Genomic DNA, 27942 nt, shown 5'->3' on the forward strand with positions numbered 1-27942 from the left:
GAAATGATAGCATTGAGTAGGGATGTGCCGAAGCCGATTACAGATGTATCAAAATCGGCAGAAATTGACATATCAGCATCTGCAAAAATGTGATATTTAAACCAGTACAGAAAATACTACAGTTTTACCTTCTAATAAGTTTTATATTTTAATTTTGTAAGATTTATTGAAAATTAGGTTATGATTCTTTATCATTTGTAGAGTTCTTGTAATAAAATTATAGCAAACTCTCAGACAGAGAATCAACCCACCTCAAAATCAGAAATAAAACAGTACATTGCTGAACCAACTATTCCACATGACCAGGATCAGCTGTTGTATTGGAAATTCCGTATAATGTCTAAGGTTACTTCCAGAAGTGCTTCCAAAACCGTGATTCTGAAGTTGAATCTGCCAGCATTAAATTTACAACATTAAGAATAGGAATTCATTTTGTATTTCAAAAAACTGCTTGTGTACTAATGTTAAATCTCTTGAGAATCTATGTTCTTCTTAAAGGTTCATATAACCACTTTTCTTTTAGATGCACATGTACAGTATATGTATATACATATGATATGCAATAAAAATGTATATAGCAAATGTATTTTTGTGATGCTGGAAATAACATCCCATTTTTGTTGAATAATCTTATGTATCGGAATTGGTTAAATATCAGCACTGGTATCGGTTTCAAAAATTATCGGTGAGTACATCGGCAACGGTAAATTTTCAGCTTCGTCACATCCCTACCATTGAGTAAAGATATTTTCTTACTTTACAATGCTTTCCTACAACTTTAGACTAATTGTGACAACAGGGACATTCATACAGAAGCACCTACAACCGGTGTAGCGTCAAATCATCGCCGACAAAACATCGCCAACAAAACATCGACGGTACAAAACATCGACAGCACAAAACATCGACAGCACAAAACATCGACAGCACAAAACATCGACAGCACAAAACATCGACAGCACAAAACATCGACAGTACAAAACATCGATGGCAAAAACATCGACGGTAAAAACATCGACGACAAAAACATCGACGTCAAAAACATCGACGGTAAAAACATCGACGGCAAAAACATCGACGGTAAAAACATCGACGCCAAAAACATAGACGGTAAAAACATCGACGCCAATAACATCGACGGTAAAAACATCGACGGCAAAAACATCGACGGCAAAAACATCGACGGTAAAAACATCGACGCCAAAAATATCGACGGTAAAAACATCGACGGCAAAAACATCGACGACAAAAACATCGACGGTAAAAACATCGACGGCAAAAACATCGACGGCAAAAACATCGACGGTAAAAACATCGACGACAAAAAACATCGACGCCAAAAACATCGACGGTAAAAACATCGACGGCAAGAACATCGACGGCAAAAACATCGACGCCAAAATCATCGACGGCAAAAACATTGACAGTACAAACACATCGACGGGAAAAACATCGACAGTGCAAAACATCGACGGCAAAAACATCGACAATACAAAATATCGACGGGAAAAACATCGACACCAAAAAATCGACACCAAAAAATCGACGGCAAAAACATCGACACAAAAAACATCGACGGCAAAAACATCGACACTAAAAACATCGACGGGAAAATCCTTTTTTGACAATGTTTTACACACTAAGAAATTCAAATCTAATCCCGAATATTTTGAGATGGCTACCCTAAATTATAAAGTATTTCGGTGAAATGAACAATGCGTAATGAGCGAACTCAAGTTGCCAACTTACAGTGCTACCGTGCCAGCAATGTACAATGGTCCGTGAGGTCGAAACACGCCCTCTCAATAAAGACGTTATTATTATTATTATTATTTTTATTATTGATAAAATTACAAACAATGAGATTACGCAGTGAACGTGATTGTTTAGTTTCTTGTAACCATTTATGACTTCTCGCCGGCAGCGTTTGTGGTCGGGGGAAAGGGAAAGAAGGCTCCTCCGTGTGAAAGATGAAAAGCCCACCGACTATTGTTATTCCTTGTTTATCAGACGCAGGAGACCGAAAGGACCAAATACAACTTGACTTTTCCGTAGTGACTTTCTTTCGGTTCATGCACTGGTATACAACGTGTGCAAGTAATATAACTGCCCCCTTGCAATATTGCCTTGCCCCCTTCCCCTCCAGACATTTTCCCTGGGTGCCGCACCACAAAGCGCCGTCACTGTGTATCGGTACCGCTGTTGTATTTGAATCAAGGGGTCCGAAGTTCGATCCCCGGTGGAGGATAGTTGCACAGTGGTATGGATTCTTTAAACTATAGGTTCAGTTCCGATTAACCCTTCGTGGGTCACACGAGAAAAAATTACCTTGTTGATCGCTCACGGTGCCAGAGACCGGGCTTTTAATATATGTTAAATTAAAGGTCTAAAACGCCAAATCCTCAATTATTACGATTAAATGCATATTGTTTTTTGTTATAAATATATTTGCAAACAATTGAGATTGTATAAAACTACGAATTGCATGTTTCAGTTTTAAAAAAATAAATAATAGGCTATTCCAAATACCGAAAATTTCAATGTTACATGTGCACCCATAAAATAATAATAATAATAATAATAATCGTTTAAGTCCTCTTTATGCACAGAGAAGTTAATCGGGACTGGACCCACAGTTCAAAATAGGATCTGAACCACCATGTGCTTTCACCCGGGACCCATTGATTACAGGGTAACACTGCGTTTATTACAGAGACAATTGGAAAAATTAGTTTCTTTTGCAAATAAAGAAACTGGTGATTAAAAGTATTTTAAATTTTTTCACTGCACTCTTACAAATGTTACAGTGATGGGTATTAATGACCATCTGATTCAAACTGTCCATCTAATGAGTCACTTTTCCTCAGAATATTTGCTCTTATTCTCTTATGTCCACCTTATCAGGGACGGCGTTTCAGGCGGGCTAGGAAACTGAAGCCCCACAAAACATCTCTGGCTCCCTTCTCCCCAAGATTATGATAGTAGGTTAGACGCATTTCGACCAAAAATTGGAAAAACTGGAAGTTTCCTCACTCAATATTTTCCATTAAAAAACTTCCATTTGGGCAATCATAATTCACCAAACTTGCTACAAAAATTGAATCACTATTTTTAGGAATAGGTCTAAAAGGTGCGAAAATATTTTTTTTATAAGTAGGATGACGTTCAACACCTAACGAACCTTTAAGCTTCATTTTCATAAACGTGCGCACAGGGAGGCAAGGGTGGCCGACTGTCCCACCCCTAATCCTTTACTTAGAAATGCAATATAATCTTATTGCAGTTATAATATTATACTCTAAAAGAATGTTACCTATTTTTAAGCCGATACATGTCCAAGCAACTACGCGAGAGGGGGTTGCTTGTATTACTTTGTATATAATTGAACTATTCCACTCCTTTTTGTAGGAAATTTCTTGTTATTAACACTCACTCATACTTTATTCGTTAGCTGTGAGTTGTGAGCTGTGTTGCTTAATGTGGCTGGCGAATAAATGGCTCATACTTGGAAATTAATAAATTATGTGTAGTTGTTTTGAATCTGAACCTGAGAGATTAATTTAAAGTCACATATAATTTAAACAGTGTGATATTTTTTTTTAATAATGCAATACATATATAGCTTAATTGCAAGTAGTCTAACAAGGCATGGTATCTTCGAAAGCATCTTAAGAGATGCAGAATAGAAACTTATTCCTTTAAAGATCCTATCTGTAACAAGATGGGCTTGCTGTGCGAATGCTATGACAGTCATAAATTCTTTCCGTAAATATTTGACATCAGGAAATAGTCTCAAACACAAAAGTAACTGAAGTAAAGGCAATAGAAGAGGACTGCTTTCGCAAATGAGAATGGCGGAAGCAAGGGTAGCATTGCCCGTCTAAAATTTTCAGGTTTATTAAAATTTACAAGTCAATGGTACTTTTATTGACCTCTTCGGACCAGAGGAGCAATTTTTATGATTTCACAAATGTGACAGTTGTTTCACAAAATAAAAATAACCTTAACGCTACTTTTATGGCCTAGAAAACTTTTGAATCCTCCCCAAAAAAGTTAAGCGGCAAGTTCGATTGTGACCCCCTAAAGTTAGATTCCAAGTTACGCCCATGAACTTGGATAGAGAAATTCCTCGTCAAACAAAAAAATAGATAATACGTGGCAAAATTATGTCTAAATGTGGCGGCGATTGGTTTCCAAAACTGGGGTGGGGGGAGGACAAGGACAGTTTACTTTCCCTTGATACATAAGGTTTAGCATAGTGCGAGAGAAAATGTGGCAAAATGTATGGGGGTGCAACTGCCCCCCCCCCCCACGCCCCCATAATCTCCAGGAAATCTGCAGGAAATCATGGGTTACCTTCGTAATGGGATTGGTAACTAGAGGTTGAGTGCTGTATTTATTCCCTCAAATGTAACAGTTATTTAACAAAATAGTCCTGGATATTATTTTTATGGGATGGAAAAACTTTTTGATTCTCGATTAGTGCAGTGGCGGCGATTAGGTTGGCATGGGGGTGCAGATGTCCCCCCCTACACACACTTTTTGCCGCTTTTGCCCCCGCATTATGCTAAACCGTATGTACGAAGAGAAAGTAAATTGTTCTTGCCCCCCCCCCCCCTCAAGTTTTGGAACCCAATCGCCTCCACTGCATTTAACTGTTGATGAATAACACAAAGCTTATAAAGTTCGTTAAAGGCAATTTTGAACGTTTCAACCATTGCAAGAAGTTGCTGAAGGGTTCTTATTTCTAATTCCCTTCCATATCACAACAGTAGTGAGCGGCGGAAGATTGTAGCTTTCCGTAGTTCATAAATTCGGAACTTTCTGAATTGAAACGGCCAAATCCAATTAACACATCACTTACTGTCCTTAGTAAAACTTTCCTTTAATTTAGAAATTAATAAATCATAATTTTAATATTCTCTTCACATGTAGCTCTTCTGCTTTCACATGCTGGAATCGAAATGGGCTACTATGACAGTGCACAAATTATTTTGTAACCTCAGAAATGAGGTTAATATAAATCCAACCAACTAAATACTGTAATACGGTGCAAAAATCAGCACGCTTGGGGAATGTAGGCATACTCCTAAGACTCCGAAGAGCATTAACTTGCCCAAGCGTGCTGACTTTTGCACAAATTGCAGTATTTTATACTGGAATTCGAGCCACTTAATGATATGTACCCCCACGAGGGATCGAACACGGGTACACTTGGTTACAAGGCAACAGTCTTATTGCCAGACTACCTGGGTCTGGAACTCAATTTTAATATTTCTAATTCATAGTTTGTTAACTCCTTGATTTCATAACGTCGTATTTCTCTCTCTCGGAAATTTTAGCGAAAAGGATATATGTATAAGGTGCCTTTCACGGCCGAGGTGGCCGTTGGTCGGCGGCTAACGCGTCGGAAAGTAGGAGCACATCTACCGGCATTCAAACCCACAACTGTACGCTGACCTTGGCATTAGACACGTCAGTGCTTCAGTATCCAGACAGCTGATGTCCAGTTTGCACGTGGTTGTGAAGTGTTAAATTGTTAACAAATGTTTTAGATTGTTTTGTTTAAGTTTACGTATTGCCAGTTTTTTTTTCTGCAGTCTAATAATACCACGCTATCCGTAAAATTTTAAACAACGAATTTTTATATACGACTGTTACGTCATTACGAATTCTTGTAGGGAAGTTAGAATGAGTTTCGGAGCAGAATTCCCAGATGTTCCTGTTTCACACAGAGACAGTGATCTGTTACTTGTGAACAAATTTAGGAAATAGGGTCTGCTCTTGTTAAGGTAAAACGGCATGTGCTTACTGAGGATAAACTAGACGACGTTGGAACACGATTGAAATATACTCCTCAGAAATCTCTCCGACGCCTTGCACAAGAAACAGACATATTTCTAACATCATCGTGGCGAGCTACCAAGCTTTTATACCGGAAGCCATACATCAGAAGAATTGAAAGAAAATGTGAAGAAATAAATTGAAGCAATTTCGAAAGAGGAACTGATGCGTGTTAGTGAAAATTTCCTATAAATATGTGGATGCAAGAGGACATCATTCCAAACACCTTTTGTAACACGGTACGTGTTCCTTTTAATTGTAACTGTCGATGCAATTGTACGAGCATATTTAATTACATAGCTAGCGGTTCCAGTTACGCGAATGTTGCACCCAGTTTGCCGGAAGACGCGTTCCTACTTCCCGGCGCGCTTTACGTCGCTCCACGGCCACCTCGGCCGTGAAAGGCACTGTATAATTATGACACGCATGAGAGAACATTGCTAACACTAATATTGTCGGTACTCGAATGAGGAACTAACTAACAAACAGAAATGAAGCTTAAAGGTTCTTTAGATGTTGAACGTCCTCCTGCTTATAAAAAAATATTTTCTCACCTGTTAGACCTATTCTAAAAATAGCGATTCGATTTATAGGGGAATTATACACACTTAGCTGTATGCACATATTCTTCGTCACCGTTTGAACCTTCAACAAAAGAACAACCCCACAACCACCAAATACATCCAACTATTAAAAAATTGTACCAGTATATAAATATATGTGTTAAGGAATCACAAAATATAGTTTTCTCACTCAATATTGGCACAAAATCAATGGAAACTTAAATTTTGCTGAACACCCAAGAAACTTAGACCCTGTGAAATTGTCGCGCGGTATTTTTATGGACCCGCCAACTCTCAAAACGCAGGAAAAGTATCGGCCAGTATCTGAAATTAAAATCCAGCCAGTAGCGGCGATTAGGGGGGAGGGCGAGGGGGGCAGTTGCCAACCCATTTTTCGCCACTTTTGCTCCCGCACTATGCTGAACCTTACCTACAAAGGGAAATATACTGTCTTTGCCCCCCCCCCCCCCCCCAGGTTTGACACCTTGCCCCACGGTTTTGTAACCCAATCGCCGCCACTGAATCCAGCGGATACTTTCCGATGTCGATACTATTGTTATCAGCCGATACTCATACAACGACATCGGTATAGTCTCAGCCCTAATAGGTATATATTACTTTTGTTAATTAGTTTCACTTTTCTGCCACATTTGGCTAATCGTGACGATGAGGACGAGAGATATAATGAAATTGATGGACACTCGCAAAGAATGCACATGCCTAGGCCAGGATATACGTGTATATATATATTCTATATTCCGTGCCATTCCCAGAAACAAATTCTAGATCCGCCTACGTGTATGGCGACAACCTGTGTATTTATGTCTAACACAAACTAGTAGCAAAAAATTACAGCTAAATAAATTCCAATGGACGGAATTCCTTAAATTATTCTCCTTATTTTCTTAAGTTCATATAAGGCTGTGTATTTTAAAAAATAAAACACGTTGTTTGTTAAAAACACTTAATGCACAATCTACATTTGTGACAAAAATTCTAGCAACCCTTCTGGTGTGACTGGCAGAATTGATATCAGTTGCGGATAAACCCTGATGTTTGGGAGAGACGATGTTTTGAAAGCTTCCGTCCAGTGGCTGTCAAAAGGGGTCTGCTGTGTGAGGGTGGGCGGGGGAGGTAAAGCAAAGGGGCCCATACTCATCAAGTAACATTTCTTCCACATCCACAATATAACGAGCACACAACTATCCCGTCTATGAAGTTAAAAGCAGCATGCTAGAAAGTAGAAGGAAACATGACACTTCGCATTATTTACGATTCCATTGTTTGAGCTTTGGGGCAAGAATCAGGTGCTAATAATAATATTGTTTTGATGTCAGAAGGTGCGCGTGCAGCGCGAAATTATGGAAATCCGGGAACTTTTCTAACGATGGAAGCGGCCCCGGCGCCCACCCAGCATCGAATAACATGGGTACCTGGGGGAAACCCTGGGGGGTAAAGGCAGTCAGGGGCGTGATGCTGATCACATCACCCCCATTCACGACCGGATCAAGAAAGTGTGGGGCGTTACCCCCACATCCCCTATACGCCTTCATGGTGTAGTGCTATGCACAAGGGAGCACTTTACCTTTTTTTTAAATGAAAATACCGCTCTTGCGCAACAACCATGGCTGATAAGAAATCTAAAAACAAGATCGACCAATGTAGGCAAGTTTGGTCACAACTCTAAATCCAATTCATGGAGAGAATCAAGATATAAATTTCACCTGGGCGAGTTGGAGTTTTAGCGCCCCTCTACTTTCCACTCTATTACTCATCCCCGTCTTTCTACTCTGCTCCTCCTACTTTCCGCCTTCCTTCAATAATAATAAAACATGACTGCATTATAAATTAACGGTTTTAATGACCAAAAAATAGCGATGTTTCTGGCGTCGATGTTTTTGCCGTCCATGTTTTTGTCTTCGATGTTTTTGCCGACGATGTTTTTGCCGTCGATGTTTTCGCCGTCGATATTTTTGGTGTCGATATGTTTGGCGTCAATGTTTTTTCCGTCGATGTTTTTGGTGTCGATGTTTTTTTGCGTCGATGTTTTTGCCGTCGATGTTTTTGGTGTCGATGTTTTTGTCGTCGATGTTTTTGGTGTCGATGTTTTTGGCGTCGATGTTTTTGGTGTCGATGTTTTCGCCGTCGATGTTTTTGCCGTCGATGTTTTTGCCGTCGATGTTTTTAGTGTCGATGTTTTTGTCGTCGATGTTTTTGGTGTCGATGTTTTTGGCGTCGATGTTTTTGGTGTCGATGTTTTCGCCGTCGATGTTTTTGCCGTCGATGTTTTTGGTGTCGATGTTTTTGGCGTCGATGTTTTTGCCGTCGATGAGTAGAGGAGGTGGCCGGGTTCAACGCCATCAATTGCGGTTCAGTGTTGCCAACTCACCCCAAGAATATTTCACCATATGATATTTTACAGGGGAAGCTAACCTACAAATAGGAGTTGGCAACACTGACTAGTTGCTTCTCAATGTCTTGGAAAACGTCTTAAGACAAATATCTTAATCTTTAAGAGTAAATATGCCTTCTACACCAACCCTGATTTTTTGACTTCTAAGAAAATCGCACCAAAACCTCAAAAACTCACTTTCTCTCCATGTTTTGCGTCTTATTTATTGCGCTGATGATGTTTCACAGCGCAGAAAAGCAATGATGAGTAAATACACTTTGTTATTTTTGAAGGATGAATGCACCTTATCGTAATCTTCCAAGTCCCGGGGACACTAATGTTTGTATATCGTGATCTTTGTAAACCTCTCTCGGGAACGATGTGCCACACACACATGCGCGCGCGTTTTTTATTATTTTCGTATTGTGACGCAAGCAAACAAACAAATAATAATTGTTTTTTTTTATTTTTTTAAGATTCCTGGCCCCTAACCCCGCCAGGGTGCGTGGTGCCCAACCCAAAAAGGTTCTAACGGCTGTGGTTATGGATAACCACAGCTCTATAGAGTTTTCACGTGTTTTTTTTTTTTTTTCTCTCAAACTTCCATGAAACTCTACAGAGGACCTCCGTAATGCATGCAACGTGTACTAACGACTCTAGTGTTATTTGATGTTGTAATATTTTTGGATATAGAGTTTTATTGTGAGATAGATAAAAAATAATTATGTTTATTATAATATTTTCTTGATGAAGATGGAGAATGTGTGTGTTATAAAAACTAGAGTTGCATGCTTTTTTTTCCTAGTGTGTGTGCTTGATGTTCGACAGCATCTGAAACGATAAAAAAAGAATTTTATTGTTAATTTTCTCATGTAAAAACAACAAAATTTTGTGCAAATTCTGATTGTCTCGTGCTATAGTGCAAAAACTGATGAAAAAAAAAAAGATATTGTAACTGATAACTAGTGAAATTGACATTGTAACTGATCTGAACTAGTGAAATTCGTATTATTATTGTGCTAGCACAAAATTCTTATTGTAACTGATTGTGCAAGAAAAAGATGTTAAAAACCTGTTAAAACTGCTCCGTGACCCTCTCATTCTTCACGTCGTAGGCGAAAGACTTCTCTGCAATGAGGATGACGCTGCATACAGTATCGGCAGGCAAGGCTTCGTGGAACTCGCAGACGACCTTGATGTTGGTGCGATCGTTGACCACCACCTGCTTCCTCTTTGTTGTATTGATGACGAACATGGGCCTGCGGATTTTGAATTCGCTGGGAGTGTAGTACACGTCCACGTTTCCCTCGGTCACGCGCTTGTAAGCTGTGTAAGCTTCGTAAAGTTTGAGGTAATCGTCTTTGGTCATGTCGAGGTTGTAATTCTCGCGCGGGAACACTTCATTCCTACCGTTCTTGAGATAAACGTTCTTGATCTTGCAGTCGTCGAACTTGCTGGAATCTTTTTCCTGGTTGTTATTGCGCCCGGTCTGAAAGAGCACTACGACGAAATCTGGCATGTCGAACTGTATGTTGTTGAACTGCGTCGTCACGTCGAATTCCATGTGACTTCCCGACGTCATCTTCTGCACGCACTGGTAACCGTGAAAGTGAATCGGTACCTGCGGACTCTTCAAGATCTCCGCTTTGTACTTGAGGGCGTAGTTTGTTTCGTATTCCACGATCGGCATTCTCAATTCCATGCTCCGGATGACGCACTTGGCCGCTTCAGGTAATGTGTTGGCTATCGGCGTGCCGTCGGCGTTCAAGTTGGTGTATCGCATCAGTGCGTCGTTGTCGTTGGCTGCTCTTCGAAACGTGACGCGCAATCCTCCCTTCCACATGATCTCCTTGTAGTCCGAGAAGAATCCCGGCAGCAGACGCATGGGAAAAAGCACCGTGTGACTTCTAGTCGATATTTTGGTCTCCGCTTCGAATCCTCCCGCCTGGTAGTATGCTGCGTCCGTTTTGGATAATTTCAAAGTTCCCACTGCCGTCGACGTGATGCCTGGATAGTCTATTCTGTCGATGACGGTGTTGTGTTTCCTCACCTCCACCTGCGAGAACAGGTGAGGCACGAAGTTGTCCACGAGTATCAAATTTGCATTGGGCGGAAACGCGTCTCCGCTTTCCTTCTTCACCACGTCGAATTGAAGGTAGAGGTCCGCTCTGTGAGGATGAACGAACCCATCGCCTACGTCCACGTCGTATTCGATCTCCCTGTTCGTTTCGTTGAGATTGGCGAACGTGCGACGGTTGGGAGGGAAAGATTGCAATTCGTAACTTTCGATTTGCTCCATTTTCACTATGCGTGTTATTTATTATACGTTGATCTCCACGATGGCAGTGGTCGTTGCACCTGCGAAATCCACCACGTCTCCTTTCTCGTTTGTCACCACCAACTCTATGTCGTCTATGCGGTTGCGACATACTGGAAAATAGATCGGCGAAGAGGGCGTGTAGATGATCGGTTCCATGAATTCGGAACTTGGTTTGAACGTAGCTATGATTCCCGTCTGCTTGTGACTTCCTAACAATCCGTCCGAGGATTTTGTGATCATGCCTTCCGCCACGTTGCAGTGAACGTTTAGAGTCTCTATGGCTAGAAATTTAGGAATGTTTGCTGCCGTGTGCTTGATGCCAGCTTCGAGTTTTGTGTTGTTCTCGAAACCTAAAAGTTCACCCATGGTACCCAGGTCCACGGTCTCCGTTGCCGACACGATTTCCACTCTGTGCGTGACCGAATTTTGAGAAAGGTACGTGCCTTTGGGTAACTGAGCTTGCAAAGTGGAAAGATTGTATTGGCCTGGCGTGACGATGATGTGTTCGCTTCCGACGCTAATTTTGTTGTTGTGCTGCGTGACATTAGGTATGAGGTACATGCTGTAGAATGCACGCAGAGCTACGGATTTAGGATAGACGATGTCGTCGTGCAGCGTGAGTTTCAAGATTGAAGATTCGCTCGTGAGATGGAACACGCCCATCGTATTTAAGATTCCACAATGCTTTCTGAAAATGTTCCACCGACGGGTTATTTATTTTAGACATGTATGCGAGAACGGAAAGGCATAGGTGGCCGCAGTTAACATCGGTGAAACCCTGGATGCGTTTGTCATTGTAGTAGAGGTTGGCAACACTGAGATACTTCACCAACCTGGCAGGTGGTGTGCCACCGAACGAATCGAAAACAAATGCATTGTTATCGTTAATTTTGAGGTAGCATATCCAATGTGTACCAGGATTTTTGTAACTGTCCAGGTTGACCACGCCATACTCTTTTTTCTTCACAGCAGGGGGTAGAGAATCGGACATGAAAACACCCCTGAAGTTTCTTATTCCAAACAGTTCGATCAGAGATTCAATATCGAAGTTGGACAGGGCTTCTTCTTTTTTTTATATTTCTTCAAAGCATCGAGGTTGCTTTTTTGTTTTTTGGTCATACCTTTCCCCTTCTTCTCCATAGCCAGGTTGTGACGTTTCTGTTCTTCCAATTCTGCCTTGTTCTTCTTCGAGTCGATGACGGTTTTCGCGATGGCGGCGCTTCCGCCAGCCAAACTTCCAACGGCCCCCAATGCCGCAAGGATGGCCGGGATGCTGAATATGAAACCTCCGATTTTTTGCTGTTTCCGCGAACGCTGCAAGCGTCTCAATTGAGGTGTGCTGAGAAGTAATTTCATTCCGTGTCCTTTCGTCAAGCAAGAACGTTTCTTCTCGCGTTGTTTCTTGGTGAGTAACCCATCGAGGGCACCTAGATTTTTTAGATTGGAGTATGGTATCTGGTACACGACACCTTTGGGCTTCATGTTGATGCTCTATATGTTATCTTCACGGTATGTTATTTATATATATGTTCTGAGATTTTTTTTTTGTGTAATTTTTTTTCGGTATGTTATTTATATATAAATGTTCTGAGATTTTTTTTGTTCTGTGTAATTTTTTTTTCAAGGATATACTCCGCGTAGAGCCGTTACACAAATTCTATTACGTGCTTTGTTTCCTTACCAAGAAGTTCCTTTGTACCCTTGTACACGATTCGAGTTTTGTTCTCGATTAAAATAGCTAGCTTCTCGTCGGATAACATGTTAGCGTATCGATCTGGTAAAAATAGACTGTATTGTGCGTTGAGCAACAGACGCGCCTTGGGACCATACTGGGTAGAAACAATTGAACCGGAAGTTATCATGTAAGGTTTGTCCACTTCCAATTCCTGAATTTTTACATATTCGACTGACGAATTTAGCATTTGTTTTAATGCTTGGGCGTCTAGTGATTGTTTACTCATTTTTATAAGATGACAAACACAACTGGAGTTTTTTTTTTTTTTTTTACGTAGTGTTATTTATATACCGAAGAAATTTTTTTCACGGTTCGAGAAATTTTTTTATTTCTACACACCCCCTCCAAATTTTTGTTTTGTGTTCATGGCGATGGTGGTGCCCAGTGCTGCAACTCTTTCTCCCAGCGAAGCGTCTCTGCTAACGAATCTTTCGAAAGCTGCGTGCTCTAACTTTCTGTCTGCTTCATGACGTGCATCCAGATCGGTGCGAGTGGTGTTGTAGGCGATGTCGTGATCTTTGCATGCGGCGTCCAACGGATTCACACCCTTGTCTCCTCTCTCCAATCTTTTCTCGAGTTTGGTACCCGGTCCGCAGTACTGGTAGCCGGGTAAATGCATCTCGAAAGGTAACTTGTTGATGATGTCGTTCACGAGTCCCTTTCCTTCGGCCACGTTCCAGAATCTCGGAGGTAGTGTGTTCATAATTTTAATGAGGTAACCTATACCCTTGTCGTCGTTCACGATGAAGTTGGAAAGTTTTGTGCTGATCATGTCCACAATTCCTACCTTCTCGTTGTAGAAATTACGATTGCCTGCATTCTCCTCTCCTGCAATAACCAACAACCTGTCTATGAGCTTGCGCACGTCGTCCACCCACACAAACTTTTTGGGCAGGGTGTTGTAGAGTTTGACGCCGCTGCCTGTTTTCACCTGGTTCCATATCGGCTTGATGAGATTCCTGTACTTCTCACCGCTGCTGGATTTGACCCTATTCTGCGTAGCGTCGTTGTTTTGGTATAAGGCATCCGTCATGATCAAAATTTCCTTGTAACTCTGGTAATCTTCGTCGGTGTAATCTTTCGGCTGCTTTTTGGCAACGAGTTCCCACAGTCCCACCGTACCCGGATACCTGTTCCAACTATCCTTCTCGCCTAAATTAATTTTAATGTCGTTGCCTTCGAAGGTAACTTTCGATTTTCCAATCTTCCAAACCACACCACCGCCTTCGTTACTCTCCATGCTCGGATACAATCCGAACACTTCATCCTTGTCGAATTTCCCCGTGCTCAGGTAGTCTCGTGCCAAAGGTCCCAACTCGATCTTATCCAAAGACGACGACGTGCTACCTATGGCTCGACGTCGTGCCGGTACGTCCTTCAGTTCGAACGGCGTCGAAGGAATGCTCGAAATGGGCGTGGGTACGGTGTAACTTTTAGCTGCAAGTGGTACGAGTTCGTTGATCAAATTTTTATTTTGTTCCGTTACGCCTTTAATTTCTTTACCTAGATCGCTGATGGCGTCGATCACAGGTTGATCTTGACGTTTCTTCTCTTCGTAGAATCCGCGATTCTCGGATTTCCAACCTTTGAAGCGTTTCGCGAGATAATCGCGAAGCTTGAGATTTTCGTCTTCGATTTTTCGTTTCGTCATAACGTTATTTATACACGTCGTTTCTCACAACGTTGCAACGTTTAGAAAATCGTTGATTTTGTTTCTGTATTTTCCGTTGTTGGGTTTCCTCGTCATGTCGATCGTCGCGAATCCGAAATCGTCACTGTTCCAACAGTGGGAGCAGCAGCGTTCCGAAAATTGATTGTAGTTCATGTCTCCGCCTACGTAGTCATCGTACGCGTGCTTGAGGTTGGTGTGATCTTGACGAAACAAACATATGAAATTAGCGTTGTCGCATACTAACTGTTTTGGAATTTTGGAAAACGTTTGAGCTAGGAAGAAGCAATCTATTCTTTTGTGACGACCTTGCGTGAAAAAGTTGCGAATTTCATTTTGATTTTCCAGGATGACATCGTCGAACACAACAACTGAATTTTCACGACAATCGTCGAGTGGTTTTATTTCCGAAGAGAACGTTGCAATGTCCAGACCATCGTACAGTTTCATCAGTTGCTGGTATTTGGATTGCTCCAAACTTTTCGAGAACACGTACAGGTGCCTGTTCTTCCAATCTAACCAATTCGGGGCGAGGAGAAAATTGTCTACGAGCAGTGTTGTTTTCCCACACCCCGAAGGACCTACGATCAGACAGCGGATGCTGTCGGGAAGCAACTCGCCGTTCTTTTTCTTTGTTTGACTTTCCGAATCCGGTAGACGCTTCACCACATTCCACGTACTCACAAGATCACTTCGTTCGCGTCGATCCAACTCTTTTCCGGAAGTCCCAGCCATTTGACAAACAGTTTGTCGCCTTTCCTACGCAATACTTTCTCGATGAGGTACGTGTCGGGATGTTTTGTTTTAGAGAGTTCCTCTTCGTAAAATCTTCCTTTCAAAATCGCGCCGCTACTATCTTTTATTATATACGTGTGTCGGTTTCCGGGTAAAACTCGAACCACGGTAAAAAGTTCTGTGCTCCAGTTTCGTGTGAAACCCCTGTCGAACGTTCGCTTCAATTTACTGACCCTCACCTGGTCTCCAATTTTGTATTTTGATTTCTTGGTAGTCGTGGGCGTGTACTTTGGACAGTAAACTGTAGAAATTAAACGCCGCTCGTCGGACTTGGTAACGTCAGCTGGCTTCATGCCAATCGTTCTGTGTACCGTATCATTATAGGTATCGACGAGTTCCGGCAGAATATCGACCCATTTGTAATTCCCCCGAAGCGTGAATCGTTTCCACATGTGTGTTTTCAAGGTTCGATTAAATCTTTCCACGATGCTGGCCTTGATGTGACTGAAAGTCGAATAATGTCGAATGTCATGTTTTTGAATAAACTTTTGGAATACGGCGTTGTAAAATTCTTTACCGTTGTCTGTTTGCAAAAACCGTGGTCGTCTGTCGCTTTCGCGAAAAATTGTCTTGAATGCTTCCGTGACGCATGTTCCCGTTTTGGTTTTCAAAGGTAGAGCCCATGCGAATTTCGAAAACGTGTCTATGACGGTGAGGAGGTATTTGTTGCCCTTGTTCAATTTATGTACGTTTTTTAGATTGCCGCTGCTCATCTCCACGACGTCACTTTGCCAGAGGTCATCGATGCCCTTGGTCACCACCGCCAAACGTTCGTAGTTGCGCCGTGCAGGTTTATGCAATTCTTGGACGATGGCTTGCCTAGACATTTTTTTTAGAGATTACGTTTGAAGAGAAGCACGAGCGTGATGGGATTCAAAGAGGGTGGCACTTCGCTCGTGTTTTGAATGATCAGCTTATCGCCGGCACTCACGTCGAAAACAGTAAGATCTTCGTCTTCGTGTATTTCATATACGTTGCGCGTTTCGTTCCAACGTGCCAAAGGAATGTTTCCTGCTTTCTGGACACCACGATTCGATATCAAGATCATGGTGGGAACGCTAGCTTTTCTGCCGTGAGACCAGTACGAAAATTCGTTTATCTGAATCGTGCCATCGAGGAGAAACTTGTAGTACGGATGATAAGGATGTAACATGTACAGTTTGTTACCTTCGACGAACGTGGAGATTCTCTGTTGATTGGGTACGCTGTTGATTTCGATGGCTTGCAGAGAATGCAGTTTGGCGAATTTAGTATCGACGCTAACGAGGTTGCTGTGAAGCTGTCCCAGTGTATTTTGTACGGGCAACAAATATTCGACTATGGTATCCGTTACTGTAGCAAATGACGGTTTGATTTTCACTTCCACGTTCAACTGCTTGTAGTTTTCGTTGAGTTCTTGCAACTTTGCACTGAAAGAGGCCAGCGTCGATTCCTGCGTGGATTCCAGCACTCCAACTTGATCCCTGATGTTGACGACAATACTCTGAAGGTTCTCGACTTGATTTAATTTCGAGCTCTTCTCGGTGAGATCGTTCACGATTCTTCGCATCTCTGTAAACTGCGTGTGAAGGTCGGCGACGCTCTGCGAAGTGGGCAGCGTCGACACCAGCGAAGCAAGTTCGTCTCGAATCTGTTCCACGTTCGCCGTTTCCGTTTCCAGTCGTTTCAGCATACGTGATATGTTCCTTTTCAAAGCGTGCAATTCTTTGGAGGTGGGGAGATTGGCCACCCTACTCTCGAGATCGCTCAACGAACTTTTGATGTCGCTCGAATCGGATAGTGCCGTCACCGCCGTTTTCAATTTTTCCAAATCTTTGCTCGAAGGCACGCTCGTCCGTAACGATTCCAAGTCACCCTGTATGTTGTCCAGCACGTGATGAAAATGAGCAAGATTGGATTCGACGTTCAAATTTTCTAAATATTCGATCTTCTGCTGAACCGTGCTTAACGTGTCTTGAATGTTCGTCAACGCGTTCGCTTCAGCGTGAATATTTTTAATTTCTTCGTTGATCAACTCCAGAGACGCCTGAAGCGTTGCGATAGTGGTTTGAATGTGTTCGAAATCTTGATAAGCCTCCAATTGAATTTTTATGTTCGCGATGCTTTTACCGATGACCTGCAGTTCGTCCGACGATGGTAGGTTCGTCATTGTATCTTCCAAAGTCTGTAACTTGGATTTTATTTCTTCCAACGTGCCGGTGAATTCTTCTTGTAATTTGGAAACGACGACATGCAAGCGTTCTACATCAATATCCTTCACGACGGTTTGAAGTTCAGAGAAATTATTTTCGATTGCAGAAGTTCGTTCTTCGATTTCGAGTTTCAATTTTTCCAAATCTTTATTTTTCGATTGGAATTGCTGTAATTTGGCCAAATCATTTTGAAGCGAATCCACGCTCAACTGTATATTTTGAACGCTGTCGTAAGAAGGTACGTCGACATAATTTTTTATGAGCGTTTTCAGTTCGGAATCGATTTTCAGAATGGGGTCGAGACATTGCGTTTGGAGCGTAGCGATCTCGGACTCTAAACTTTTGTTTAAGGTCTCCTGCAAAGCGATCAAATCGCTCCTCAACTTTTTAATTCGGACGTCGAGCATGAGAATCTCTTCTGCGTGGTCTACACGCTTGGTGTTGCCGAAAATGTCGTTAGGCATTTTTGGTTAACGGTTATTTATAATAGGATAGACGATTCGTAATTCTACGAAGAGAGGAACGAGTTTGTCGTAATCTCCCAGGAGTTGAACGTGAAGATAATCTCCTGCGGAAACATCGTACGTAATGTTAGAAAGCATCTTGTCGTGCTTGATTCGAAAAATATTCTTGCCGGTAGATATTTTGATTTCGCCTACGTTTTCCGGATTCGTGGTGATTTGAAGTTTCCCACCGATCGGAATTTCGTAAAAATGTAAATTGTTGTTGAAGACGTAAAAAGTTTTGCCGACGTCTTCATCCAATTTCGTCCAAATGCTGTTGAGGTGTATGATCAACAGACCGTTGAGTTTAGGTAACACGGAAGGTAAGACTTCATGATCTGGTATGGACGGTGCAGTTTCCATGATGGTCTGCTTTCTGTATCCGAACAAGTTCATAGGCATGGTTATTTTTTTATTTTTGTACGTGCAAGATTTTTTGTCATTTTCAAATTTTTGGTTTGATGTTAGGTTCACTTTTTTTTTTTTCAAATTTTTGGTTTGATGTTTGGTTTACTTTTTTTTGTCATTTTCAATGTTTTTTTTGTTTGATGTTAGGTTCACTTTTTTTTTTATGGACATTTGTTACATTTTTTTTCATCTCTCAAACGATTGTGTCCCCATGGGAGTGTGTGGATTCCACACTCGAGGACGCACCTCTTGTCGTCGTTGGGATCCAGGGCAATCTTCCTCACCTTGTTGGTGGTCAACACATGGTCAACGCTCTGGATACGCTGTTCCGCTCTTAGAACCGACGACCTGGTCTTGAGACAACCCACGAAGTCCTCGAATGTGAGATGCTCCCGAACCACCTGTCTGCCGACACCCTTGGCCTTCTTGGTAACACTGCCCTCGGCTTGGATGGTATAGGCCTTGGCGCGAAGACCTGCAAACTCAAGAATCACGTCTCCGTCCTTCTCATCTTTGAGTTTGCCAGGCACCTTCTTGTTGCAGGCCAGGATACCGTACTGGTTGGGCTGGGGATAGCCCGAGGTGTCGAAGAGGTTAACCAAAGATGGAGCTGTGGCTATATCCCCGTATGCGTCGGCTGTGCGAACGTGGTACACTAAGCTGTCCGTGTCCGTGTAGAGAAGCGAGATGTTGTGGCCGTAGTGTGGGCGTAATATGCCGTAGTACGTCTCGAACATGTGGAGCTTGCTCAGATCCAGAACCGTGGCTCCAACGTAGATGGGCTTGGTGAGCCTCACCACACCTTGCCTCATGTGAATCAGAGCCAGCTGCTCGTTGTAGATTGTTCGAGACTTGAACAATGGACTCGCGACAAGCTGACGACATCGCTCTTTCCTCGTCACCAATTTTATGTCCACGCGATTCCGTACATTCTCCATGGTCTTGCCAAACACCGCATTATTCATGAGCTTGAAGAAATCCTTATCATGCTCGGACGTGGCTGCGGTGCGGTGTTCAGTGTTGACTTCAATATATGGACGCAACCATGGAGAATGCTCGAACTTGAGGATGCGGTGAACTGCGTGGACTGTGACCCCTCGCTGCATCAACCACCGGAGATTCTGGTAGTGAAGGACGTAATTCTTCTTGGGTTCGAAATCCATGACGAGCTTCGTCTGGTTGGAATCGGGTGGACACTTGAACTCGGGTGCAGGGGGAAGATCGCAGAACAAATCCTGCAGCTTCTCGGAGAACTCAAGGTCCACCTCGGCGAAAAATCCGCATTCCAAATCGTCGAAACCTTCAACGTCAAATTTGGTAGGATCAGCCCACTCGAACCCTCTAAAAGGGAGTGGCTGCATCATGGAGTGCCCGTACAAGTTATTCACGTCCGTGTGCATGATGTAGCTCGACGGTTGGGTGGAGTCGTAGCCAGTAGCCATGTGATGGTTGTTGGCGCGCGCATGCCGTTGCGACACCTGGACCATTCCACCCCGCACGGCGCGTTCCACAAACAGCACCATGTCCACGTCCGAAAGAAGCTCCAGCTTGATTTTCGTCACCAGAAACATGGCTGACCACGCCAGTCCGGGGAGACTATAGAAGTAGGCGGGATCCAGGTGGTAGATCTTCATTGCGGTCGCCCGGAACGTCTGGAACACGTCGGCGAGGAGCGTCACATCAAGTTTGAGGTAGGCGTCGTGGTAGTCTCCGAGAGTTCGACAACCTAGCTCGCGCCACATGGACTGGGCGTGGTGATATTCTTCGTCGGTGATGTTCGAGCCTCGTAGCTGACTGTAGAACTTCGCCTGGGGAGGTAGCGACGTCTCCGCAAACTTGGTAGAGTCGGTGACGTATTCGTAGGGGTAGACCCCCTTACGCCTGAAGAGACCGGCGTCCAAGTTTGGAAAATTCGCAGAGGTAATAAGCATTTTCTCGTCGCTAAGCTTCCCCGCGAGAGCATCGAGGCTTGCCGGGAGGAACCTCAGGGAGTCGAGGAAGCGAAGCTCGACGGTAGAGCGTGATTCTGGGATTCGAACCCATTTGCTCACACTGATGTAACGCTCCTCGTTCTGGGCGAGAACGTTGATTTGCATGTCGTCGTACCCAAGATGCTTGATCAGATGGTGAAAGTCATACCCCGAGCCATTGTGAAAAAACACCGGGATGAAGCGCGGGTCCCAGGCCTTAAGGTTGCAATCGTTGCACCAAGGACCAACGTACCTACCGTTAAAGTGATCGTGGTGTCGGACTTTATGGTTTTTGGCAGTATACTCCTCAACGCAGACAGGACAAGCGATGGCCTCGTCGTGTCTATGTTGATCGTCAGAAGACAGTGGGAGCATAGGCTTGGGGGCCAACAATACCTTCTCTATCTCGATGGCCTCGACAACCATCCTTTCAAGGAAGTGTTTGGCTGCGTCGGGACCACGGTACACGTAGGGCTCGGGGGTGATGTGTTGGTCTCGTCGCACCACAACGTATGCGAAACTGGATGCCTCGTGGAGTTGGTAAGGGGTGGTGGAGGAAACTTCAGGATCGGGATCGCAAGTGGACAGGGGTTTGAGGAAGGCCTCGAAATCCGCGATGATGATAGCGGGGTGCTCTACCATGCATGTGGAAACGCTCCACGGTGCCAGGTTCGGGCAAGTCTGCCACAGCCGGCTCGTTGTCATTGCAATAAAGTTTGTGGTTAGCGAGCTTCTCAGCAGCGATGTTGGGACCTCTGATACGCTGGTAATCCTGTTGTTTTCGATTACGAAATATAGACAAGCACCTGCGACAAACTTCTATGTGGGTTTTGTCTTTGCTCCGTTGGCTCGAAACAAGTCTAGAGAGGGAACGGATAAGGGTGTAGTGGTGATGGGTCTCGTCCTTGATGAGCAGAAGGTGAATTTCCTGCGCACCGTCGTCGTCTACGTCGCTCACCCGGATGGGGTACACCACATTTTCGTCAGTGAGGCCATAAACGTTGATGGCCAACCGAGGGTTGCGTGTACGGGCCTCGAACTTACGAATATCCGGGACCTCCACCGGGTAGTCGATCCCAGCAATGGCATCTTCCAGCTCTGGCTCGTAGGGTAGGTAGTGGTTAACTCGGTGGGGATGGTTTTTTGGCTCAACAGGGTGCAACGCTGCAAGCACCGACCAAACAAAACACTTGGCGTCACTGTTCTGAATGTTCAGGACGGCCTTCTTTGCCGCAATAGCAGGTGGTAAGGGGACGTAGCTGGAGGCGGAGAGAGGCACAAACTTGCAAAGTTTGACGCGCAGTTCGTGAGGCTCACCACATAGCGAACCCCCCGAGCCCTTGGCTTGATGTTCTTCTTGCTTTGCCACCAGCTCCTCGGCAAACTTGTTGTAGATGTCCTTGAGGTTGTCGACATCCGCCAGATGCAGCGTCTTCGTCTTGGTGTTGTGGCAGAAGCTGTAAATTTCATCAGACGGCTTCTTGTACCAGCAACAAAGCGATGCGTAGAATTTGGTGGAGTGCGTTGCAAGTGCATCGCCGAGGATGAAAATAATTTGGGCTTGCACGTTCTCCAAAAAGCTACGCACGTCGCATGAGCCCTCCGAAGTAAGGGGAAAGTCCTCTAACAAACGCTGGAAAGCAGACTGACTCGCTTTCGCCACATGCTTGACACGTTTGGCAGATGGTGGCGAGTCGGCTCCCGCTTTCCTTTTGGTCGAGCTGGTCGACGGTTGTGGAACAGGTGCTCCGACGACGACTTTGCATGATGTTATATGCCTTTTTAAATTATTAATAGTAATATGTTTGTCGCACCTGGGACATGGTTTTTTAGCGGTCACACGCTTACCAGGTGTGCAGGTACGACAGTGCCTTTGGAAATATTTAGTTGAAACACCAGTTTCACACGTAGGGCAAATTTGTACCGATTGCATCTTGTTGAAAAAAAAAAATATTTGTGGGGTATGTTATTTTATATATATAGTAGAGTGCCACAAAATAAATGCTGTGTAATAAAAAAACCTTGGGAGGCTAATTCGCGATGGTGCTGGGTTTGGTGTGTGCTATTTATGTATATGCTACTTCTTGCTTCTTAATGAATCCTGTAAATAATCGGAAAAAAAATAATTAAGCTTGTGTATAGAAAACACAAAAATATTATGTGTACATAATTCTACCAAACAATCTTTTTTTTTCTAATTCTCAGCCCTCTTGGCGTATGAAGTATAAATCATAATTTCAGAAAACAGAGTTATTTTAAGGTCGCCATTTTTTTAGAATTAAACCATAAGCTTTGTTTATGTTTATAGTATTCGACGAGCAATAGCAGAGAGAGCAAGAATCGTTTTCCTACAACCCATAGTTTATGAATTGCAAAACATCTTAGAAATTACATCTTGAAATTTTAATCCAAGATAACTCGAAAACAGCAGGCACTAGTCATCTTCCCTCCAATAGGTTGTAAAGTACTTCTAATTTTGTATCGAATGCTATTAAAATTTTCGAATTAGAGTAAAAACTAAGCCGGCAAATCAAGTTTCTCAAAAAATAAAAAATTGTCTGTATTTCCGAAACTTGAGGGGGTGGAATCGATTTTATTTGCTAGTCGAATAGTTCTCGTCGAATCCTATCCAACAAACCTAAAATCATCATCCTAGCTCAATTAGGAGCCGAGAAAATCAATATCTTGGAAAACGTCTTAAGATTTTTGTCTTAAGAAAATTTTCTTGACAGACCGGAAGTAACATCTTGAGATACCGGAAGTCGACTTTCTTAAAGATTAAGATATTTGTCTTAAGACGTTTTCCAAGATATTGATTTTCTCGGCTCCTATGGGGGCTAGAACCATGTAACTTTGATCTATGTATATACCAGTACTTGCTCGACCCTGTGGCCGAGTGGTTAGCACATCGTGCTGTGACGCCAAGGGTTCCGGATTCGAATCCCAGTCGGGCTTGGTTGTTTGTGAATATCTATTTTTATCTATTTCATCACTCTCCCCTATCTTCGCAAATTAGCTAACAAGTACAAAACGCGAAGTAAAATAAACTAAATCAATTAATCAATCAATATACCAGTACTTTTCCTACATGTTCACTCACCTTACAACCCACCCGATCAAAAAAAATAAAATTTACCCCCTGCGCACATGCGCACATGTATAAATTTAAATATAGGCTCGATATTGAAACAAAATATTATTTTTTCCTCCCCCTCTCTCTGGCCAAGATTGCAAATAATTGCAGGAATAATAATACCATGATATTTTAGACTGTAGGTCCAGGTCACCCGAACCGGACAACATTTGAGTTAGTGTTTTTTAAGTCCACTTTATGTGCAGTAAGGCTAATCGGAGCTAGACCTAAAAAGTTTTAAAGTGTTATCCGAACCACTTGTGCCTCCAGCGGGTATCGAACCCTTGAATACAAACCCACCTACCACTGAGCCATAGAGGAGGCCCCAGACGACATATTTGCACTACAACAAGCAAAAATAAATTCATATCTGTGCATATGGGAAGTCCAATACATAGTTGGTAATGTGTGATGTGATCAGCACCAAACATTTAATTTTTATGTATGTCCGTGTTTGCCCGACCCTGTGGCCGAGTGGTTAGCACATCGCGCTGCGACGCCAAGAGTCCCGGGTTCGAATCCCGGTCGGGCTTTGTTGTTTGTGAATGTCCATTCATCCATTTCATCACTCATCCCCATCTTCGCAAATTAGCCAAGAGGTACAAAACGCGAAGTAAAATAAACTAAATCAATCAATCAATCATTAAGTTCCGTGTTGCAATCATGAAATTACATTTTAATTAACTTTTTTTTTCTATCCATCTCTCAAATCTATATAGCCTGTTCATATTTGGCATGTCGGCTATTTTGTTTACGTAGCAAAAAAAATCTCAAGCCATTATTTTTTTGCGAATGCTCGTTGTAGCCATAAGTATAATTGGATATAGTTGTCAGATTTTATTTAATTTGAGGTTTAATATCAATAAGCATACATAAAAACTAAATATTTTAAATAAATAAGATTCGAATAACTATGTACTTCCACTAGCCTTTGCCATGGCGCAGCGGTAGCGTCGTTGCCTTGTAATCAAGGGTTCGATACCCGCACAAGTGGTTCTTGAAACTGTAGGTCCAGTCCCGATTAGCCTTACTATACATAAAATAAACTTAAAACATCAAATCAATCAGTATTTCCACTAGCCTCTGCGATGGCACAGCAATAGTCTTGTAATCAAAAATTCGATACCCGCACAAGTAGTTGTTGAAACTGTAGGTCCAGTCCCGATTAGCCTTACTGTGCATAAAGTGGACTTAAAACATCTAATCAATCAGTACTTCCACCAGCTTCTCCGATGGCGCAGCGGTAGTATTGTAATCAAGAGTTCGATACCCGGTGGAGGTACAAATGGTTCTTAAAACTGTAGGTCCAGTCTCGATTAGCCTTACTGTGCATTAAGTGTACTTAAAACATCAAATCAATCAGTACTTCCACTAGATAACAAAAACACGCAACTCTCCTCCATTTCTTCTTGCCTTCCTCTAACAATTTAACACATTTATTTTTTGAAATATGCCCCGCACACATATTTCCTACCTACCAACAACGGCACACAGAAGAAAAAAAATATTCCAGCTACCAAGATGCATGCTTCAAATATACTTATAAATCAAAGCCAACTCATGCAAGCTAAGAAACAAAATTACTTACTTTTGGAAAATACTGCGAAAATGCTCTTCACTAACGTTCAAAATAAAACAGAACTTTCTCCTATAGCGTTTTAAGTTTTATATGGTTTTCTAATGAGGTCAAAAATAAAAATGTTAGCCAACGCAACGTGGACCAATAGAAATCCGACTGGTATCTATGCTGCTAACTGACGTCACTATATATACTTCCGTCATCCCAAGGCCTACATATTGTTGAATTTTGTGTTATTGCGTCAATGTTGATAGCACGCGAAATCCCTTTCGCATTACAGGTATTTCAATGTAATAAAAAAGCTTTAGAATTTCATTAGAGATAAGAGGACTTGCATCACTGGTATCTATGCTGCTAACTGACATTACTATATATACTTCCGTCATCCCAAGGCCTACATATTGTTGAATTTGTGTTATTGCGTCAATGTTGATAGCACGCGAAATCCCTTTCGCATTACAGGTATTTCAATGTAATAAAAAAGCTTTAGAATTTCATTAGAGATAAGAGGACGGTATTTCAAAACCAACACAATGCAATTTCCTGCTCATTCTCGTAACCTACTCCATATTCGAGTGAACACACTCTTGTTCAACATCCATCTGTCACAGATGTGCCTGTCACAGAATACAATGTAGGAAAAAAAAACAATTATTATTTGTTTGTTTGCTTGCGTCACAATACGGAAATAATAAGAGGCGCGCGCATGTGTGTGTGGCACATCGTTCCCGAGAGAGGTTTACAAAGGTCACGATATACAAACATTGATGTCCCCGGGACTTGGAAGATTACGATAAGGTGCATTCATCCTTCAAAAATAAGAAAGTGTATTTACTCATCACTGCTTTTCTGCGCTGTGAAACATCATCAGCGCAATAAATAAGACGCGAAACGTGGAGAGAAAATGAGTTTTTGAGGTTTTGGTGCGATTTTTTTAGAGGTCAAAAAATCAGAGTTGGTGTAGAAGACATATTTACTCTTAAAAATTAAGATATTTGTCTTAAGACGTTATCCAAGACATTGAGAAGCAACTAGTCAGTGTTGCCAACTCCTATTTGTAGGTTAGTTTCCCCTGTAAAATATTATATGGTGAAATATTCTTGGGGTGAGTTGGCAACACTGAACCGCAATTGATGTTGGTGAACCGGGCCACCTCCTCTACTTCGATGTTTTTGGTGTCGATGTTTTTGGCGTCGATGTTTTTGCCGTCGGTTTTTGGCGTCGATGTTTTTGGTGTCGATGTTTTTGCCGTCGATGTTTTTGGCGTCGATGTTTTTGCCGTCGATGTTTTTGCCGTCGATGTTTTTGCCGTCGATGTTTTTGGTGTCGATGTTTTTGGCGTAGATGTTTTTGGTGTCGATGTTTTCGCCGTCGATGTTTTTGCCGTCGATGTTTTTGGTGTCGATGTTTTTGGTGTCGATGTTTTTGCCGTCGATGTTTTTGCCGTCGATGTTTTTGCCGTCGATGTTTTTGGTGTCGATGTTTTTGTCGTCGATGTTTTTGTCGTCGATGTTTTGTGCTGTCGATGTTTTGTACTGTCGATGTTTTGCACTGTCGATGTTTTGTACTGTCGATGAAATGTAGGCGATGTTTTTGTTATCGATGTTTTTGCGTCGATGTTTTGACGTATAACCCCTACAACCAGGCTAGGATCCAGGGACAGTGATAGCCACTTAACCATCAGGGAGGCTCATGGACGTCCGCAGGATTTTTTCCAGGGAGGGGCAAGGAAGGTATTTTTTTCCAGGGGGGGGGGGGGCAAACGAAGGTAAAATTTCCCCCAAAATAGTGTTGTTCCCTAAAAAACATTGCTTAAATTTGAATTTATGGTGTTCATGCAATAATTAACACATATTATTGTGGATAAAATGAAATTATATGTGTGAAATACATATTTTTGAGTTGACTTTCATTTTCCAGGGGGGGGGCACGGCCCCCCTTGCCCCCCCTTCCGGACGCCCATGGGGAGGCTCTACTGCTACCTTAATAAGGAATAGTTGCAACAGAATGCATATGTTTGTACATTTATTGCTGGGATGGTTTAAACTGCTAAAAACTGCAAGTTTTGATACTGGTGGGAATTGGTATTGATTCATTCCTAATCACAACATAAAATCACATTTCAGGACAAAATTGTAAAATGTCTTACCTGCATTTGGATCCTTGCAGAATTTGACTAGCGAATTTATCATGAAAGCCACATTATCTTGTGAATTATTAACTGTAGTTTTTACATACACAAACTCCTGATTTGCTGGGATAGCAAACAAAGAATTTGAACTGAAAAGAAAATCAAGCATGTTACATTAAGTTCTGGTACATATATACTACATAGCCAAAAGTCACCAGACACCCAGTGCTGTTCATTCCAAAGATATCTGAGAGGCAAAAATGGGCTCCTTTACACAGGAATAAACTTAATACTCTGGTAACTTCATGAAATGTGCTATTACAATTCAAATGTTTGGTACTTGTCTAGTAAAGCCCGAACACCTGTCACTCCTTTATTTCCTTACTTCTAGCATTGATAATTACCTATTCTGCATCGCGGAAGATTCTTCAAGGTGAGGTTATGCCTTTTTCCATAAAATAGTGTCAACTTTTCATGTTACAAGTTATTATTTGTCTTCCTTGTTATGCTTGGGTAACAGACAATATGGCGTGCACTCATCATGGATCATCGCGCGTCGTGCGATTTGGAGTGGGTATGCAGTGTTTCAACCTTCTTAACCAAAAAATGCCTACTTTCGTGTTTATTATGTCATCATAAACCATTGACGGATAGCCCCAAAAACCATTCATGATAGCCCCACGGACCATTTCCGGCAAGGTTAGGTTA

General features: G+C 42.4%; 1 protein-coding gene across 2 annotated transcripts in view; it reads right to left on the reverse strand.

Moving 5' to 3' along the window:
• Positions 1-27942, reverse strand: part of LOC145981311 (nonsense-mediated mRNA decay factor SMG8) — a 112880-nt gene that overhangs the window by 62176 nt on the left and 22762 nt on the right. For both annotated transcript variants that reach the window (XM_083114510.1, XM_083114509.1), the window contains exon 7: positions 27253-27383. In XM_083114510.1, the coding sequence (XP_082970636.1) occupies positions 27253-27383 (131 nt within the window). The remainder of the gene's footprint in view (positions 1-27252; positions 27384-27942) is intronic.

This window comes from Lepisma saccharinum, chromosome 29, assembly GCF_977018435.1.
Source record: "Lepisma saccharinum chromosome 29, izLepSacc3.1, whole genome shotgun sequence".
NCBI lineage: Eukaryota > Metazoa > Arthropoda > Insecta > Zygentoma > Lepismatidae > Lepisma > Lepisma saccharinum.